Raw genomic sequence first — 20276 nt, 5'->3', positions numbered from 1 at the left:
AGGATCCATCAATGATGGCTTACATCAGATCTCCTCCTCCTCCTGTACAGTGCCTGATTACGCCTCTATATACAGTAGATAACATGGGATCCACCATTCACAATAGGTGATGTCACAGCTCACCTCCTCCCCCTCCTGTATGACTACTGATAACGCCTCTATATACATAACACTGGGTCCCACCATTCACGATAGGTGATGTCACAGCTCTCCTCCTCCTGTATGACTGATAACTCTCCTATATACAGAAGATAACAGGATCCACCAGTCACAATTGGTAATATCACAGCTCACCTCCTCCCCCTCCTTTACAATGACCTCTGCCTTGATGAGATCATGCTTATTAAATTCTTCAATAACACCCAATAGGGAGTGAGTCGATGAGTTGCTGATGTTTCCTGTTCTGCACATTGACATGAGTAATATTCGGCCTCAGCAATAGGTCATTGTCTGGTGCCTTTAGGGCGGTTATGTCACCCATGGAAGGCTTGTCTCTAAGGACGGTAATTGTCTGCAGCGGTTATGTAAATGATGGATGTGATACAGTCCCTGTAGGACCCCCACCATCAGAGCGGCGGACCTTTACTGGGGAATTAAAGATATTGAAGGTCACAGCGCCACCCGTGTCTGTGGGCTGGGTCTGGTATTGCAGTTCAGTATCCAGTAATCTCTAAGGCAGATACTCGTGCATGTATCTGAGTGTTACATTTTATTTTCTACCTTTTTATAGGACAGTGTCCCGCCTGTCATGGCTTTCCACTTGGGATCACTGGGGTTCCTCACCCCCTTTAGTTTTGACAACTTCCAGACTCAAGTCAATCAGGTCATAGAAGGTAAGGACACCAGCCGAGGCCCCGCCATGAGCTGCCACGCTCCACATCTTGCCCCTTTTATCCGAGTCCCTTGAGTTGCACCCTTGTGTAAGCGCCACAGGGAAAGGCGAAACCTCCGTAACCTGAGCTGATCCCTTCAGTAGATCAGCCGACTGTAAATCAGATGTAAAATATGTCACGAGGGTTCATATGTCCTCCGGCAAATTCTTGGCCCGTAGCAGGTAATCCACGCCCGATGTGCTTTATTAACCCTCTGAAGGATCGGAGCGGCTGATACATATGTATCCTTCAGCTTTTATATTGTTACATGAGAATCTAATAAGTGCATCGAATTTTCTTCCACCGCTAGGTAACGCGGCACTTGTCCTGCGCAGCCGACTAAAAGTGAAGGTGCATAAAGAGCACAAAGACAAGAAGACCATGATGCAGAACGGTGTAGAGGAGAACGGGCTCCTCGTCAGCCAGGACAAGGAGCACGGCAAGCAAACCAAGTATCAGGTGCGCTGATATTATACTATAGGAAATATAGGGAATCTGACAGCAGCAAGATGTAGGGGATGAGACCCTGATTCCAGCGATGTATCACTTAGCTTAATGGGTGCATCAGTTGTGATAAAACAGCAGTGCTCAGAATGCTGAGCCCTTTAGAACTCTACCCACACCACTGATTAGCAGGTTTATTGATACACTGTACATTGCCAGAAAGCTGCTAATCACTGCTAGGGTTGGGGTGGACTAGGAGACACCAGTCACCAAGTCCTGTAGTGATGATAATCTCCTGCTGATAAAACACTGATTTTATTGACACAGTAACACACAGCCCAGTAAAGTCTTGTAGTGATGATAATCTCCTGCTGAGAAAACACTGATTTTATTGAAAGAGTAATACACAGCCCAGTAAAGTCTTGTAGTGATAATCTCCTGCTGACAAAACACTGATTTTATTGAAACAGTAACACACAGCCCAGTAAAGTCTTGTAGTGATGATGATCTCCTGCTGAGAAAACACTGATTTTATTGAAACAGTAACACACAGCCCAGTAAAGTCCTGTAGTGATGATAATCTCCTGCTGATAAAACACTGATTTTATTGAAACAGTAACACACAGCCCAGTAAAGTCTTGTAGTGATGATAATCTCCTGCTGAGAAAACACTGATTTTATTGAAACAGTAACACACAGCCCAGTAAAGTCTTGTAGTGATGATAATCTCCTGCTGAGAAAACACTGATTTTATTGAAACAGTAACACACAGCCCAGTAAGTGACACATTGCTGGAATCATGTTCTCAGCCCCTACATCATGCTACTCACAGATTACATATATGATCTCTTTTTAAAAGGAATTTGTCAGCAGGTTCAATATGGAGTCCTACAGGCAATGCTCCATGGGAAGAAAGGATGCAAATTATTTACCATCTGGTAAATGCCACCTATAAGAGGTAGATACTTGTTAATATCTGACCTTTTTACTGATCCTTGGAAATGCCAAACCAGTAACTCCTCATCTGACCTCCTGTTTGGGGCTTTTTGCCTCTCATCAGTGTAGAGCATAGTCTGGCTGATTGTGCTGCCCTGGAGGCAACATGGAGCAAGTACTGGTCCTCCTTATTGTTTACAAGGATCATTAAAGGGTTGATATCTCTTAGGTGAGTGTTGTGAGAGTTTCTTTAGATTTGTGAGAAATAATTTGCATCTTATTCTCCTTTGAAGTATCTCCTGTAGGACGTATACTCGGCTGATCTCCTTAAGGAGAACCTGCGCTTCCTCCATGTTGCCACAAGGTCATTATTCAGCCAGCCAAAGACTGCTTTATGCTGATGAGGGGCAAATATACTGAAACAGGCTGCCTGTAGAGGAGCTCTTATATATTAAAGGGAACCTGTCATCAGAAATTTCGCCCAAAAGCTAAAAGATTCCCCCTCTGCAGCTCCTGGGCTGCATTCTAGGAAGGTCCCTGTTATTATTGTGCCCCATGTGAGACCAAAATAAAGCCTTTATAAAGTGCTACCTTTTTGTATGCAGCTTCTGTAAATGGGACACGGGGGCGGGCTCTCTGCCGTCCGTTATTCTGCCTCCTGGTCCTGTATGCCGCCCCCATCGCTCCTTTCCATATCTGATGCACCGCCCACTGCTCCAGCCATCCCCGCGCATGCCCAGTGCCAGTCTCACAGGACTGAGCAGTGTGACTGCTGGTGACGTGTGCGCAGGCGATTATGGGTGGGACTGTGACTGTTATCAGCAAGTACCCGCCCAGAATCTCGTGAGCGCGCAAACCTCTCCAGCATTCACACTGTGCTCAGGGTGGTGCTAGACTGTATGGGCTGCTTCCAGGGATGACGTCCCTTTGTCACGTGATAGGGGCGTGTTCAAAATACTATCACATGACAAAGGGACGTCATCCCTGGAAGCAGCCCATACAGTCTAGCATCTACACTGAGCTCAGTGTGACCGCTGGAGAGGTTTGCGCGCTCACGAGATTATGGCCGGGTACTTGCTGATAACAATCACAGCCCCGTCCATAATCACTTGCCTGCGCACACGTCACCAGCGGTCACACTGCTCAGTCCTGTGAGACTGGCACTGGGCATGCGCGGGGATGGCTGGAGCAGTGGGCGGTGCATCAGATATGGAAAGGAGCGATGGGGGCGGCATACAGGACCAGGGGGCAGAATAACGGACGCCAGAGAGCCCGCCCCCGTGTCCCATTTACAGAAGCTGCATACAAAAAGGTAGCACTTTATAAAGGCTTTATTTTGGTCTCACATGGGGCACAATAATAACAGGGACCTTCCTAGAATGCAGCCCAGGAGCTGCAGAGGGGGGATCTTTTAGCTTTTGGGCGAAATTTCTGATGACAGGTTCCCTTTAATCCCTGGTCATGTAACAAGGGGTGGACATTGACTTAACCGATAGCTACTTCCCCTACTGGGGGCCGAGGGAGCTAATTTTGCAGTTGTAGAATACACACATGTCCACAAGGAAACTTCATATCCCCCAATGCACGTCCCCCAGGGCGCAGCTTAATGTCCCCAATGCACGTCCCCCGATGCACAGCTTCATATCCCCCATTGCACGTCCCCCGATGCACAGCTTCATGTCCTCCAGTGCACGTCCCCCCGATGCACAGCTTCATGTCCTCCAATGCACGTCCCCCGATGCACAGCTTCATGTCCTCCAATGCACGTCCCCCGATGCACAGCTTCATGTCCCCAATGCACGTCCCCCGATGCGCAGCTTCATGTCCTCCAGTGCACGTCCCCGATGCACAGCTTCATGTCCCCAATGCACGTCCCCCGATGCACAGCTTCATGTCCTCCAGTGCACGTCCCCGATGCACAGCTTCATGTCCCCAATGCACGTCCCCCGATGCACAGCTTCATGTCCCCAATGCACGTCCCCCGATGCGCAGCTTCATGTCCTCCAGTGCACGTCCCCGATGCACAGCTTCATGTCCCCAATGCACGTCCCCCGATGCACAGCTTCATATCCCCCATTGCACGTCCCCCGATGCACAGCTTCATGTCCTCCAGTGCACGTCCCCCCGATGCACAGCTTCATGTCCTCCAATGCACGTCCCCCGATGCACAGCTTCATGTCCCCAATGCACGTCCCCCGATGCGCAGCTTCATGTCCTCCAGTGCACGTCCCCGATGCACAGCTTCATGTCCTCCAATGCACGTCCCTGATGCGCAGCTTCATGTCCCCCCAATACACGTCCCCTGATGCGCAGCTTCATGTCCTCCAATGCACGTCCCTGATGCGCAGCTTCATGTCCTCCAATGCACGTCCCCCCGATGCACAGCTTCATGTCCTCCAATGCACGTCCCCCGATGCACAGCTTCATGTCCCCAATGCACGTCCCCCGATGCACAGCTTCATGTCCTCCAATGCACGTCCCCCGATGCACAGCTTCATGTCCTCCAATGCACGTCCCTGATGCGCAGCTTCATGTCCCCCCAATACATGTCCCCTGATGCGCAGCTTCATGTCCTCCAATGCACGTCCCTGATGCGCAGCTTCATGTCCTCCAATGCACGTCCCTGATGCGCAGCTTCATGTCCTCCGATGCACGTCCCTGATGCGCAGCTTCATGTCCTCCGATGCACGTCCCTGATGCGCAGCTTCATGTCCTCCGATGCACGTCCCTGATGCGCAGCTTCATGTCCTCCGATGCACGTCCCTGATGCGCAGCTTCATGTCCTCCGATGCACGTCCCTGATGCGCAGCTTCATGTCCTCCGATGCACGTCCCTGATGCGCAGCTTCATGTCCCCCCAATACACGTCCCCTGATGCGCAGCTTCATGTCCTCCAATGCACGTCCCCCCGATGCACAGCTTCATGTCCTCCAATGCACGTCCCCCGATGCACAGCTTCATGTCCCCAATGCACGTCCCCCGATGCACAGCTTCATGTCCTCCAATGCACGTCCCCCGATGCACAGCTTCATGTCCTCCAATGCACGTCCCTGATGCGCAGCTTCATGTCCCCCCAATACACGTCCCCTGATGCGCAGCTTCATGTCCTCCAATGCACGTCCCTGATGCGCAGCTTCATGTCCTCCAATGCACGTCCCCCGATGCACAGCTTCATGTCCTCCAATGCACGTCCCTGATGCGCAGCTTCATGTCCCCCCAATACACGTCCCCTGATGCGCAGCTTCATGTCCTCCAATGCACGTCCCTGATGCGCAGCTTCATGTCCTCCGATGCACGTCCCTGATGCGCAGCTTCATGTCCTCCGATGCACGTCCCTGATGCGCAGCTTCATGTCCTCCGATGCACGTCCCTGATGCGCTTCTTTGTACATTACACCTCTAAGAAGATCATACTCCTCACAGTTAATGGCAGGATGATGACACTTTCTTCCATTGTTTTCGGTCAATGTTGAACTTGTCCTCATGAATGACCCGCAGGTGCTGAATGAAGTGGTGGTGGACCGAGGCCCTTCTTCGTATCTATCTAATGTAGACGTCTTCCTAGATGGGCATCTTATCACTACAGTTCAAGGAGATGGTAATAATTGTGTCCACTTCTAATGAAGGGTTCATACTGTTGCTGGCCGCCCCCGACCTCCGGCATCGTCCTTGTGCGAGTGTTCAGAAGACTCATCGTATAGTATAAAGTGGCGGTCTTGCACTATTTGCGGTACTGGTCTGAATATACCGGACTTGTATACTTTTGAGGTCCGAAGCCTTGGGATGGAGAGTTGCAGTAGTGCAGAGTATAGATAATATAGGTCAGACACTCCATGTTTGTGGTACAATATATTTAAAGGGGTCGTCCACTACGTTTACATTTGATAGCCTGTCCTTAGGATAGATAATCAATATCTGATGGGGTCTGACACCCGGCGCCCTCACCGATCAGCTGTTCTTGATAGTAGGTGGCCAGAAATACTTAGTTTTAGAGCTGCCTCGTCTTCTTATAATGTGGCGCCCCTGAGGCTTCAGTCGCCACAGACTATTGCATCTGTCTTAAGGTGTAATGCTTATCCCGGGTGGGGAGGAGGTTAACCACTGGTTTTCACTTACAAAGATCTTACACAATCCCCAGCCCATGAGTCAGCTAGTTATACAACACAGGAAGCCAGACTGGGGAATTCCCGGTTACCAGGGCAACCACCAATTAGTCATCCCAAGGGTGGGGGCTGCCTGGGAAGTAAGCGAATACACACTTGGTTTCACTTGAGAAGGAGTTTTACCTGAGATCAGTCCAGGACGGAGAAGAGAGCAGACAGCCTCAGGAAAGCAGCATTTAAAAGACTGGTCCTGGGGACGGGAAACTGGTGCAATTAGTCCCAGGACCAGGGGCAGCAGCTGATCGGCGGGGGTGCCGGGGATCGGATTCTGGCCAGACAGACACTGATGACCTATGGTAACCTCTTTAATGACGGCTTCCGTTCATTCTAATGTCAGGTTGTGTAGTTTGTGAATCTTTGTGGTTTGCCGTCCATTTACAATATTCTATCCCTCCATTCTCAGGAGTCATTGTGTCCACCCCGACCGGCAGTACGGCATACGCAGCGGCAGCCGGAGCCTCCATGATTCATCCCAACGTACCAGCCATTATGATCACCCCCATCTGTCCCCATTCTCTGTCCTTCCGACCAATAGTGGTCCCTGCCGGGGTGGAGTTGAAGGTAAGTTCCTATATTACCCGCATAGTTTCGCCTATCTCCAGCATGCGTACGGAACAAGCTCAAAGAAATTCACATTGTATTGGTCACAATCAAATTTTTCTATTAATCCGCTCGCCTCGCACCGAGTATTGCCAGTGCTGTGCAACCAGCTCCAGTAATGCCCAGACTGGTTCCAGCCGAAAGACTCCAGTTTGGGGTGGAGGATAATCCACTAAGAATTCATCTTGGACAGTTGCCATAGGCGGCAGTGACTTAATATTCATCACAGTTTTTTTTTTGTTTTTTTTTTTTTTAAATAGCAACTAAAAATAATGGACCGAAAAAAGAAAAAAAAAGTATAATAAATAATAAAAATTAAATTTTTTTTATGTATATATGTGTGTATGTATATGTGTGTGCGTGTGTATGTGCGTGTGTGTATGTGTGTGTATGTGCGTGTATGTGCGTGTGTGTATGTATGTGCGTGTGCGTGTGTATGTATGTATGTGTGTGTGTGTATGTATGTGCGTGTGTGTGTATGTGCGTGTGTGTGTATGTGCGTGTGTGTGTATGTATGTGTGTGTGTGTATGTATGTGCGTGTGTGTGTATGTATGTGTGTATGTATGTGCGTATGTATGTGCGTGTGTGTGTATGTATGTGCGTGTGTGTATGTATGTGCGTGTGTGTGTATGTATGTGCGTGTGTGTGTATGTATGTGCGTGTGTGTGTATGTATGTGCGTGTGTGTGTATGTATGTGCGTGTATATGTGCGTGTGTGTGTGTGTGTGTATGTATGTGTGTGTGTGTATGTATGTATGTGTGTGTGTATATGTGTGCGTGTGTGTGTGTATGTGTGTGTGTATATGTGTGCGTGTGTGTGTGTATGTGTGTGTGTATATGTGTGTGTGTGTGTGTGTGTATGTATGTGCGTGTGTGTGTATGTGCGTGCGTGTGTGTATATGTGTGTGTATGTGTGTGTGTATATGTGTGTGTATGTGCGTGTGTATGTGTGTGTGTATGTATGTGCGTGTGTGTGTATGTATGTGTGTATATGTGTGTGTGTATGTGTATGTATGTGCGTGTGTGTGTATGTGCGTGTGTGTATGTGCGTGTATGTGCGTGTGTGTGTATGTATGTGTGTGTGTGTGTATGTATGTGCGTGTGTGTATGTGCGTGTATGTGCGTGTGTGTGTATGTGCGTGTGTGTATGTGTGTATGTGCGTGTGTGTGTATGTATGTGTGTGTGTGTGTATGTATGTGCGTGTGTATGTATGTGTGTGTATGTATGTGTGCATGTATGTGCGTGTGTATGTATGTGTGTGTATGTATGTGTGTATGTATGTGCGTGTGTGTGTATGTGCGTGTGTGTATGTGTGTGTGTGTGTGTGTGTGTGTGTGTGTGTGTGCGTGTGTATGTATGTGCGTGTGTGTGTGTATGTATGTGCGTGTGTGTGTGTGTATGTGCGTGTGTGTGTGTGTGTGTGTGTATGTATGTATATGTGTGTGTGTGTGTGTGTAAAATAAATAATACAGTTCACATTTATAGGTTTTTCCTTATCTTCTGTCTTCAGGGGCGCAGCGCTCCTCTGCCTCCCGGAGGGAGCAGTGCGCTCCTGATAAGTAACTATTCGGCTGCTAGCATGCTTGCGCTAGTCCGCTGTGTGCGGCAGGGTGCAGTCAGCTTCGGAGCGTCACTTGCTGGCCGCCGTGAGCCTGCAGAGGTGGCCGGTAACCTAGACAACAAGCAGTTATACCATTGTTAAAAATCCTCCTGTTCTGAAGAACGGAGGAATTTTTTTAATCTAAAAGGTAAAAATTGCAAAGTTGGTTGTTTTTACAGGCTGTGTCCTTTTTTCAGATCATGCTTTCACCTGACGCCCGGAACACGGCCTGGGTCTCATTCGATGGGCGGAAGAGGCAGGAGGTCTGCCATGGAGACAGGTGAGCGGGGGAAGCACAGAAAAAGCAGCAGATCCCATCAATTAGGCAGTGACCTACAGAGTTTTTTTCTCTTGGCATAAGACGACTGGTGCACCTTTTATATTACATATAGCTGAAATAAAAAGGAGTACCCATCGGAGATATAGATTACCAAAAAATGATCACACTCAGCAGTAGATGATCACAACAGGTGGTCCCAGTAACGCCACCAATCGATGGACACACAACAATCCTATTAAAAGAGGGGTTTCTGACCTTGTCCTAAATTACTGCATTACCACAATGTGGCTGCAGATGAGGGAATCCTGACAGTGTGCATTGTGCACACAGCACTGAATACAAGTGACTGAGGATCACATTGCAGCACATAAGGTCCCACAAAAACTTGAACTGCATGGATTTTTTGCAACTTGCTTGTTGCAGACACAATGCCCAATGTGTTGCAATGCGACCCTTATTCATTTGTATTGGAGTTCTAGGTGGTAGCTACATATAAGTGAATGAGGTTGGGATCCCGAGGGTAATGCAATAAGTCACAAGAAAAAAAACAACAGGTCTTTTCTTTTTTTCTTGCACCGATACCTTAGATCTTGTGATGCGATGTGACCACTATTCACTTGTATTGCACCACAAAGTAGCGGCTACCGTGTTTCCCCGAAAATAAGCCCTAGCAGGAATTTTCAGCATTTTCGGAGTAGGGCTTAAATATAAACCTTTCCCCAAAACTAAGACTTATCTTCGATTCAATAATAAAGTGTCCGTACAGCTAAAGAATGCAACATGACACCCCCAAAAGAAAGAAGTCAGACCCCGTATTCATACTCACCAGATAGGGATGCTGTAGAATGCAAGGACCTGTGGAGGAGCACATCGACAGCACAATAAGCCCTATCCTGAAAGTAAGCCCTAGCTCATTTTGTGGGGCAAAAATACGATGGTGTCTTTATTTTCTGGGAAACCTGGTACATACTGCAATCTTTGACCAAGACAGGTTGTGCGGCCAAAGTAATCATATAGTCCAAAGCTTCTCTTCATTAGCTTGGGTGTTCTCATCCACTTCTCTCAATGTTCCAGATCCTTCTTGGTGTGCTTCAATTGAGTGGAATCTTGACAGTATGCACAGTGTCAGTATTTGCCAGTCTGCAGTCAGAGAGTGACTGCGGCTATTTAGTAGTATTTTAGAAAACTCGTGTGCACACGAGCAGGAACCGCTGTGTTCTGGATGCAGCGGATCCTGACCTGTGGGGCTTCAAGTCTCTTCCACAGGAGATAGCAGCTGCTTGGGCCAACGATCCGGGCTCGGGCAGTTGTGGTCCCTCACTGTGTTCTCCCTACAGAGGACACTCGCGGCTCCGCAGCAAATAATTGACATGCTGTGGCTTGGGAAGCCGCACCTCAGGTCCGTTTTCGCTGTGGGAAAAAGAAGTACAGTGGATGGGATTTGTAGAAGTCTCATCAACTGTGCTTGTACTGTACAACGCAGCGAAAATACACTGTGAATCCTGATCGTGGGCATAGCATGGATCAGGCCGCCTAAACCCACCATGAAGGGTGAGTAAATCCCCAGGGTCTTCTGCGGCACTTGTGATCTCTTGCAGTTGCCGTATTTTTCACTTCTTAAGATGCCCTCCCCCCCCCGCCCCAAAATGGGGGTAAAATGGGGGTGCATCTTACAAAATGGATATGGCTTTCCGGGGCAGTGGTGGTCGAGTGGGGTTATAGGAGACAGGTTCACAGGACGTGCCCAGGGGGTGTCGCAGTGGTCTGCATTAATCTGCGGGTGGGCTGCAAGGGTGGCTTGGCGGAGGGTGCATTGAACGGCGGTGCTGCGAGGGTATCTCATTCAGCTGAGTGCCGGCTCAATTGAATCACCCACGGTTCACGTGATGGACTTCAAGAAAATAGCTGGAGTCCTGTCTGTGCACGCGCCGCCTACGTGGCCATTTTCTTGAAGTCCATCTAGTCAATTGTGGGCAATTCAATGGAGTCTGCAGTCAGCTCAATGCACCTGCCGCAGAGACACCCCGTGCTGTGACACCTCCACGGACCACCCGCCTGCCCACAGATCAATGGCGGACGCCAAGACACCCCCGAGCACGTCTTGTGACCCTGCCTCCTATGACCCCACTCCACCACACACCCTGGTAAGCCATAACCAGGGGATTCAAATGCTCTCGCCGCTACCCACCCCCTCCTCCGAGCCCGCATCGTCACTGACCCTCCTCCGAGCTCGCAGCGTCACTGACCCTCCTCCGAGCCGGCAGCGTCACTGACCCTCCTCCGAGCCGGCAGCGTCACTGACCCTCCTCCGAGCCGGCAGCGTCACTGACCCTCCTCCGAGCCGGCAGCGTCACTGACCCTCCTCCGAGCCGGCAGCGTCACTGACCCTCCTCCGAGCCGGCAGCGTCACTGACCCTCCTCCGAGCCGGCAGCGTCACTGACCCTCCTCCGAGCCGGCAGCGTCACTGACCCTCCTCCGAGCCGGCAGCGTCACTGACCCTCCTCCGAGCCGGCAGCGTCACTGACCCTCCTCCGAGCCGGCAGCGTCACTGACCCTCCTCCGAGCCGGCAGCGTCACTGACCCTCCTCCGAGCCGGCAGCGTCACTGACCCTCCTCCGAGCCGGCAGCGTCACTGACCCTCCTCCGAGCCGGCAGCGTCACTGACCCTCCTCCGAGCCGGCAGCGTCACTGACCCTCCTCCGAGCCGGCAGCGTCACTGACCCTCCTCCGAGCCCGCAGCATCGCATACCCTGCCTTTTTGAGCCGCTCCACCTGGTATTATGATTAAGACACACTAGGATAAGAAGGATTCTTTTTAACCTTAAAAAATATTTTTTCCTATTTTCCTCCTCTAAATTTGGGGTGCGTCTTATAATCAGGTGCGTCTTATAAAACGAAATATGTAACCAGCGCCGTCTCTCCTCTCGTTTCAGTATTAGCATCACTACCTCTTGTTACCCAGTCCCTTCCATCTGTTTCCGAGACCCGGTGAACGACTGGTTCGACAGCCTGGCCGAGTGTTTACATTGGAACGTCCGCAAGAAACAAAACCATTTCACCGGTGACGAGGAGGAGGAGGAGGAGGAGTACTAGCACCGGCCCGACCTCAGCACCTTTTTTTTTTTTCCAATGAAACTGATCTCTTTCCTTCAGACATGTTCTCCCGGTCACAGACTGTAATAGACCAAATCAGAAAAAAACGCTTTTTTTTTTTTTTCTTCCTTCAGCCACCAGCTGCAAAGTACTGGTCAGAACCGACCACCAGCTTCCTTTATTTATCTAATCTAGCGTTCTCTCTTAAGCTTTTAAGAAAGAAGTTTATATTTGTTTCTTATTAATGAAACTTAATACAATAAATGAAATAACCACTTGCCGCCGGCGCGGCCCCGCGGTATTGTCCTGCAGCAGAATATCACGGAGAACGCTCCTGGTGGCCAAGTGGTTGTGTAGAGTTGTTTACATTTTATAATTAATTGTCCCATACCAGAAAATACTATAAAATATATATATTTGTTCTTATATCTTCAGAGCCCATTTTTGTGGAATCTGTGATTTACATGTTGTACATATACCAAAAAAATATATGATCCATATTGTTTGAGGATTGTTCAGGAGGTATTAGAGGCAGGGGCATGATACCCGCAGATCAGTGGCACAGTTATGCAGGGCGTCCTCCTTTAATCCACAATGTATCTCAGTATCGGTAGATTCCATTAAAGGGAATCTGTCACCAGGTTTTTACCACCTAATCTGAGAGCAGCATAACGCAGGGGCAGAGATCCTGATTCCAGCAATGTCACTTACTGGGCTTAGTGTAGTTTTGATAAAATCACTGATTAATCAGCAGGAGATTATCATTACAGGACTATGGGCTAGTCCAGCATATTCATGAGCTCTGTATAACTGCTAGATCAGCAGCAGAAAAGATTGTTTTTTTTAAAAATGACAGCAATCAGCTTAGTAAGTGACACATCACTGGATTCAGGGTCTCTGTCTCTACATCATGCTGGTGACAGATTCCCTTTATTTCTCATCCACATGTTGCATAAAAAAAAAAAGAAAATCTGTCCTCCGTATTAACCTGTATTGTAGATTTCACACTTTGCAGTGCAGAAGGTAAAATTCCACCAAAAATCTGGATGGAAAATGTCGATTTTGCTGCAGATTTTAAAGCTGAATCTGCATCTGTTTTTCCATTGCAAAAACAGCTGCAGAATTGCAATATGTAGATCCATGGTGCAAATCGGCACCAGAAATTTGTACATGTGAATATTGTTTTAAGGGTAAGTTGAATTTTTTTTTGTGCAAAATTTGTTGCAAATTTCAACCCATGCATTTCAATGGGAGAATTCTGCACAAAGAACTGACCTGCTGCGGATTCTACAATCTGCACCGCAGGTCAATTTACGCACAAAAAGTTTCCACGAGTTGAGGATGAAAAAAAAAAAAATATATATTTCCTTAGCTGTTATTGTAATATGTGGAATATTTTCGGCACAGTGTGCATTAACCCTAGAAGTGATGGCAGGGGGCCAGTTATGAAGGCAGCTGTATGAAGAGCGAAGCGGCTTCCAGAATGTCCGGTCCCTGATGAACACTTCTGCAAGGAGATTGTGGAGGTGCGTTCTAGGGATCACATCCCCGCAGCACTATCAGCACGATTTTTCCATTTTATTCTACTTTATAAACATAGGCTTTTTCATTACCCAGCATTGCAACTGAGACTGTCAAACAATTTTATTTTTTTTGACACTTTTTTTTTTTTTTGGTTTGGTGAAGAAAAGCCAGAGCCAGAATGCAGACTGTATCATCACTTTGTCCATAGAGGAAACTGAAATATCACATCTGCAGATTCTGCCGCAAAGGATTCCATTAGGAAAAAATACACAAGGATGTGGAAAAACGATATTCCTGCAGAAATTCAATTTGGCTGTTTAAATTTACATTATTTATTTTTGGGTTTAAATTGCACATTGGGCCACATGATGACTGTGACACGTCGTAAAGGCAAAGATCGTGTTGTGCCCCTACGACATGACACCAGACACCATATAGACAATGGATGGATAGGGGGGGGGGGGGGGTCATGGTATGACCAGCAATGCACACGTTATGATTGATTGTAAGCATGTAAGGTGTAAAGCCCCTCATTCCAGTTCACAGACCATCCCTAGATTTGAGTATCTAACTATTCGTACTCGCTATACTCATAACGAGCACTGTCTAATATTTTCGTATTCATTCCGAATACAGTGTGCAATGCAAGTCAATGGGAAAAACGTGCAAACCCCAATTCTGCACTATTTGCTACTCGCACGAATAGTAAGACATTCAGATTCCTCGTTACTTTGTGAGTTTTCCCCATTGATTTGCATTGCACAGGCTATTTGGAATGAATACGCGAGTATTAGGCTGCTTTCACACATCCGGTTTTTGCAGTGCGGCTAAATCCGGCTCTAAAACCTATGCAAAAAAACCCGCATCCTTTGCATAAGTTTTTACATGTGGCCGGTCCGGTTTTTGCCAGTTGCGCCACGCTACTCAGCATGCGCAGTGCAAAAAACGCATGCGGCGGCCAGATGTGGTTTTTGCGGCATGCATTGGAAAAAGCGGCGCGATGCGGGTTTTTTTGCCAGACAAAAAAAAACGTGCCAGGCAACGTTCCATCCGTCCGCCGCATGGGCTAAATATGCCGCATCCGGCAAAAACCGGACCGAACACAAGGCCATGCGGCACAATCCGGCACTAATGAAAGTCTATGCAGAAAAACGCAACCGGCGGCAAAAAAAACGGTTGCATTTTTTTCTGCAAAGAGCCGGATTGTGCCGCACAGGAAAAACCGGAGGTGTGAAAGCAGCCTTAGACACTGCTCGTTAGGAGTATAGGGAGTATGAATAGTTAGGTACTCGCACAACCAATGCTGTCTTGATGCCGACCTGTCAAAGATGGATAAAACCAGAGATTGGCACGGTGGGCTGTAGTCACGCCTCATCGTGGAGAATAACCAACGCTAAACTGCACGTGTGCTTATTGCAGAAGGTATGAATCGATTTAAAGGACCTGTTCCATCAGAAACTTGCAGCTGCTGGACAGGACCCCTGAACATTTCTGGATGTGGTTACCTAGCTGGGTGCCACATCACGCTGGCAAGTCAAGAGTGGCGGATCCAAGGAGGTGGCTCTCGGTGGCTCCTATCCTCACCGGGTCCAACGATCGATTTGCACCTACTCTTACACTGCCCCCCCTAATTTCCACACGGCAAGGAAACACCACCTCTAAAGCTCTGCGTTTGCGTAATATTTATTGAAAGCACTTACAGGATTGGCCTGAACCCTTAGAACCGGTCTGGAATACTGAGGTCAGGTCACCACATAAATAGAGCACTTTTTTGGCACTTTGAGGAAGGGGTTAGACATCCCCCACCTTCAGAATTATTAGGGGATTTTTCTTGACCACCATGTTTCTATAGAATCCGTCTTCTCATGGTGCGATAGTTCTCGCTTCCTGCTTCTGAGATGCAATATATTTTCCAAATCTTTTTGTAACCTGTATGTAAAAAAGACTGGAGTGATCATATTCGTGCATGATGCTACACAGAAGAGGTGACAATGGGACGTTTGACTTGCTGTACTAGAGACTTCCTCCCCAGGCTACACTGGCTTGTTTTTTGGACTTTCCTGCTAGGTAAGAGTGATGCATGGGAAGTTGGAATAAGTAGTCTTACAATTTTGGGAAGATTCTGCAGCAAGCGAGCCGAGCACCGCCACCGAAGCTTCTCACAATCTAATGCATTGAATTGTAAATCTCCAGCGGTTTTGCTCATTTTTACATGTTTTGTAGCATTTGGAACATCCGACAGATTCATTCGTCTCATTGTTTGTTCCCATTTGTTCTAAACTGTTAATAATCAGAAAACGATTGTAATGTTCAATGTCATATTTGCATAAATTGTAAAGAATTTTTTTGTTACAATTTCTATTGTAAATTCTATTTTGACCTAATGAATATCCTAATCTCCAATTCCAGAGTGATGCGGTGACTTTACACACGAGCAGACACTAGTAAGGACATGATACATGAGGCTTGCCGGCGTTAACAAGGTCTTCTTCAGGCTGGGGATACATGGCACCTTTGGCTGCCACATCACAGGGCCACACTAGGGAATGAGGTAAACCCCAGGGTCCTGGGACAGGGAAAACATTCAACTTAATCGGATTTTGCAACTCATTCCCCTCTTGCAGTGGTACTAGGCAAACCTTGGTGGTTCAAGTTTCACAAAAAACTTGTAGCATGAAACATCTTTTCTTAATTTCTTTTACTGGCCTTCAGCTCAATCTTGAGCCATGGGTGACTTGCTGGATGAATGATCTTGTGCAGCCTAGATAGATCCACCAGGGTCTTCACTACCTCACTAGGTCCACCAGCGTCTTCTCCATTTAGCTAGGTCCCCCAAGGTCTTCTCTGCCTAGATAGGTCGATGAGGGTCTTCAGCACCTCAATAGATCCATCAGCGTCTTTGCCGCCTAGATAGGTTCAGCACAGTCTTCTCCACTGCCATCTTGATAGTATCAAGCCATCGGGGCTGCTGGTCTTTTTTGCCTTGTTCTTTCCATTCTTCTAACCATGATGTTCTTCTCCAGTGACTGCTCTCTTCAAATGACTGGTAATCGGTAAAAAGAGAATTTTGTTACTTACCGTAAATTCTTTTTCTTATAGTTCCGACATGGGAGACCCAGACCATGGGTGTATAGCTTCTGCCTCCGGAGGACACACAAAGTACTACACTAAAAAGTGTAGCTCCTCCCTCCTAGCATATACACCCCCTGGATCACCAAATACAGCCAGTTTAGTGCAAAAGCTGAAGGAAGACATCCACCCACAAGTAAAAAAAACAGAGCAAAACCCGGAACAACCGGAGCCTCTGTCTACAACAACAGCCGGTGATAACACACGGAACAAGAAAACTGCCAACAGGCAACAGGGAGGGAGCTGGGTCTCCCAATATGGAACTATAAGAAAAAGAATTTACGGTAAGTAAACAAAATTCTCTTTTTCTTCATCGTTCCTTATGAGAGACCCAGACCATGGGATGTCTCAAAGCAGTCCATGGGTGGGAATAAACAGAAAACTGAGAAGTAGGCAAAACCTAACTACACAAATGGGCGACAGGAGCCTGAAGGATGCGTCTGCCCAAGCTCGCATCTGCCGAAGCATGAGCATGCACTTGGTAGTGCTTCGAAAAAGTATGCAGACTGCACCAAGTGGCAGCCTGACAGACCTGCTGAGCCGTAGCCTGGTGCCTGAAAGCCCAAGAGGCACCGACAGCTCTGGTCAAGTGTGCCTTGATCCCCGGCGGGGAAGGCACTTGAGTACACTGGTAGGCATCGGAAAAGACCGACCCAATCCAACGAGGTAGGGTCGGCTTAGAAGCCGAGAGGCCCTTACGCCGACCAGTGGTCAGCACAGAGGAGAGGTGCGAAACACATAGATCCGGAGCGCCCGCACCAGATCCAGAGAATACAACGCCTTTTCAAAGCGATGAACAGGAGCCGACCAAAAGGAAGGCAGGGAAATGTCCCGGTTAAGGTGGAAGGAGAAACCACCTTAGGGAGAAAGTCCGGAGTCGGACGGAGAACCACCTTGTCTTGATAAAAAACCAAAAGAAAAAGGCGACTCCGAAGAGAGTGCAGCCAAATCAGAGACTCTCCCGAGAGAAGTTATGGCCACTAGAAAAACCACTTTCTGTGAAAGACAAGACAAAGAAACTGCCCTAAGAGGCTCAAAAGGGGGGTTTCTAGAAGCCGTGAGGACCTGATTAAGGTCCCAGGGCTCCAAGGGCCGCCGGTAAGGCGGAGAGATGTGAGATGCGCCCTGCATGAAGGAGCACACCTGAGCCAGCCGGGCGATACGCCGCTGGAACAACACTGACAGAGTCGAGACCTGTCCCTTGAGGGAATTGAGGGATAGTCCTAGCTGCAGACCGGCCTGTAGAAGGGACAGGAGGGTCGGCAAGGAAAAAAGGCCAAGAAGCATGGCCGGAAGAGCGACAGGAACATTTTCCAGGTCCTGTGAAAGATTTTGGCCAAGGAATACTTCCGAGCCCGAGTCATAATGGAGATGACTTCAGGAGGAATACCAGAAGTCGTCAAGATCCAGGACTCAAAAGCCACGCCGTCAATCTGAGAGCCGCAGAATACTGGCGGAAAGACGGACCTTGAGAAAGAAGGTCTGGACGGTCCGGGAGATGTCACGGCACCTCTACGGACAGACTGAGCAAGCCAGCGTACCAAGCTCGCCTGGGTCAGTCTGGAGCAATGAGAATGACCCGACGGCCCTCCATTCTGATCTTGCGCAGGACTCTGGTCCCAGTTTCGTCTGTCTTACGTGTTTCCCCCTCTAGCTCTTGCCCAATCTTGAACCAGCGCGTCTGCTCCAAAAGCCTGAGGATCGTGGGAGCGAAGATCCACGTCCGGAGAGCCCCACTTGCGGCAGATTGACCGAAACACTGCCGGATGCAGAGCTCACTCGCCTCTGTCCACGGTTTGACGGGTGAGATAATCTGCCTCCCAGGTTTCCACGTCTGGGATGTGGACTGCGGATATGGAGGACTTGGAGTCCTCCGTCCACGGAAGGATTCGTTGAACCTCCAATCTTGCCAGGCGGCTGAGTGTCCCGCCCTGGTGGTTGATGTAGGCAACCGCTGTCGCGTTGTCTGACTGGACTCGAATGTGCTTGGCCGCCAACAGGAGGTGAAAGGCTAAGAGAGCTAGAAGCACAGCTCTGATTTCCAGCACATTGATCGAGAGGGCTGATTCGGCCGAAGTCCAAGAGCCCTGCGCTCCGTGGTGGAGATATCCTGCTCCCCAGCCGGATAGACTGGCATCCGTGGTGAGGACCACCCAGGACGGAGCCAGGAAGGAGCGTCTCTGAAGAGAGAGGGGCCGAAGCCACCACAGAAAGGAGCCCCTGGTCTGTGGCGACAGAGCCACCAACCCGTGGAAGGAGTAAGTCCGCTAGTTCCAACAGCGGAAAATGTCCAGCTGCAGAGGACGCAGAAGGAACTGGGCAAGGGAACCGCTTGTATTGACGCCACCATCTTACCCAACACCTGCATTAGGTGCCTAATGGAACGACGGCGGGGCCTCAGCAAAGAGCGCACCGCCAGAGGAGGGACTGCTGTTTGACTAAGGGCAGCTTCACAAGTGCCGACAGAGTCTCGAATTGCATCCCTGGGTACGTAAGCGGAGTCAGAGTGGACTTGGACAGAAAGACAAGCCACCTGAATTGGCTAGAGTGGCGAGAGTGAGCGAGGTACTCCGCTGACAGTCTGCACTGGATGAAGCCTTGACTAGAAGGCCGTCCAGGAAAACGGGATCACTGCCAACCCCTGGAGGTGCAGAACCGCAACCACTGCTGCCATGGCCTTGAGAATACTCGAGGGGTCGTGGCTAACCCCAAGGGAAGAGCCACGATTGGAAATGTTCCTCCCCGATTGCAAAACGTAGCCAACGCTGGTGTGAAACTGCAATTGGCATATGCAGATAGGCATCTCTGATGTCGATGGATGCCAGGAAATCTCCCTGGGTCATTGAGGCAATGACTGATCGCAAAGATTCCATGCGAAATGCCGCACCTGAACTGCTGGTTGAGAAGCTTGAGATCCAGGTCGGAAGGCACCGTCCCTTTCGGGGACTAGGAAGAGAGTTGAGTAGAAATCTCAGAACCGTTCCCAGTCGGGAACCGGTACAATTACTCCGTTGGCCTGCAAGGATGCCACGGCCTGCAAGAAGGCGGCGGCCTTGGAGCAGGGGGGAGTTGACAGAAAAAATCTGTTTGGCGGGCTGGAAGAGAATTCTATCCTGTAGCCGTGGGAGATGATATCCCGCACCCACTGATCGGAGACGTGTTGAAACCACACGTCTCCAAAGTGGGAGAGCCTGCCACCGACCAAGGACGTTGCTGGCGCGGCCAGATAGTCAAGAGGAGGCTGCCTTAGTGGCAGCAGCTCCTGCGGTCTTCCGAGGACGCGGCTTCGTGCGCCAGTTGGTCCACGGTCCTTGGCTGAGTTAGTGGACGAGGCCGAGGGCTTAGAGGACGACCAGTAGGAGGAACGAAAGGAACGAAACCTCGACTGGTTTCCTGCCCTGGACAGGTTTCCTGGTTTGTGGCACTCTTCCTGCCAGACGCTTTCTTAATAATTTCATCCAGTTATTCACCGAATAGTCTGGTCCCAGCAAAAGGGAGCCCAGAAAGGAACTTCTTTGAAGAAGCATCTGCCTTCCACTCTCTAAGCCACAGGAGCCTGCGGAAAGCGAGGGAATTAGCCGAAGACACCGCAGTGCGGTGAGAGCTCCAGTATGGCAGACAGGGCATAGGATGA

The 20276-nt window shown here is 49.1% G+C and overlaps 1 protein-coding gene across 4 annotated transcripts in view; it reads left to right on the top strand.

Moving 5' to 3' along the window:
* Positions 1-15745, top strand: part of NADK (NAD kinase) — a 96483-nt gene extending 80738 nt beyond the window's left edge. For all 4 annotated transcript variants that reach the window (XM_075328855.1, XM_075328852.1, XM_075328853.1 and 1 more), the window contains exons 7-12: positions 731-833; positions 1183-1331; positions 5749-5848; positions 6817-6974; positions 8813-8895; positions 11830-15745. In XM_075328855.1, coding sequence (XP_075184970.1) covers positions 731-833; positions 1183-1331; positions 5749-5848; positions 6817-6974; positions 8813-8895; positions 11830-11989 — 753 coding nt within the window. In that variant the 3' untranslated portion in view covers positions 11990-15745. The remainder of the gene's footprint in view (positions 1-730; positions 834-1182; positions 1332-5748; positions 5849-6816; positions 6975-8812; positions 8896-11829) is intronic.
* The last annotated feature ends 4531 nt before the right edge of the window (positions 15746-20276 follow it).

This window comes from Anomaloglossus baeobatrachus, chromosome 11, assembly GCF_048569485.1.
Source record: "Anomaloglossus baeobatrachus isolate aAnoBae1 chromosome 11, aAnoBae1.hap1, whole genome shotgun sequence".
Taxonomy (NCBI): Eukaryota; Metazoa; Chordata; class Amphibia; order Anura; family Aromobatidae; genus Anomaloglossus; species Anomaloglossus baeobatrachus.
The sequence above is the reverse complement of the archived record's forward strand: the minus strand, read 5'-3'. Positions and strand labels throughout refer to the sequence as shown.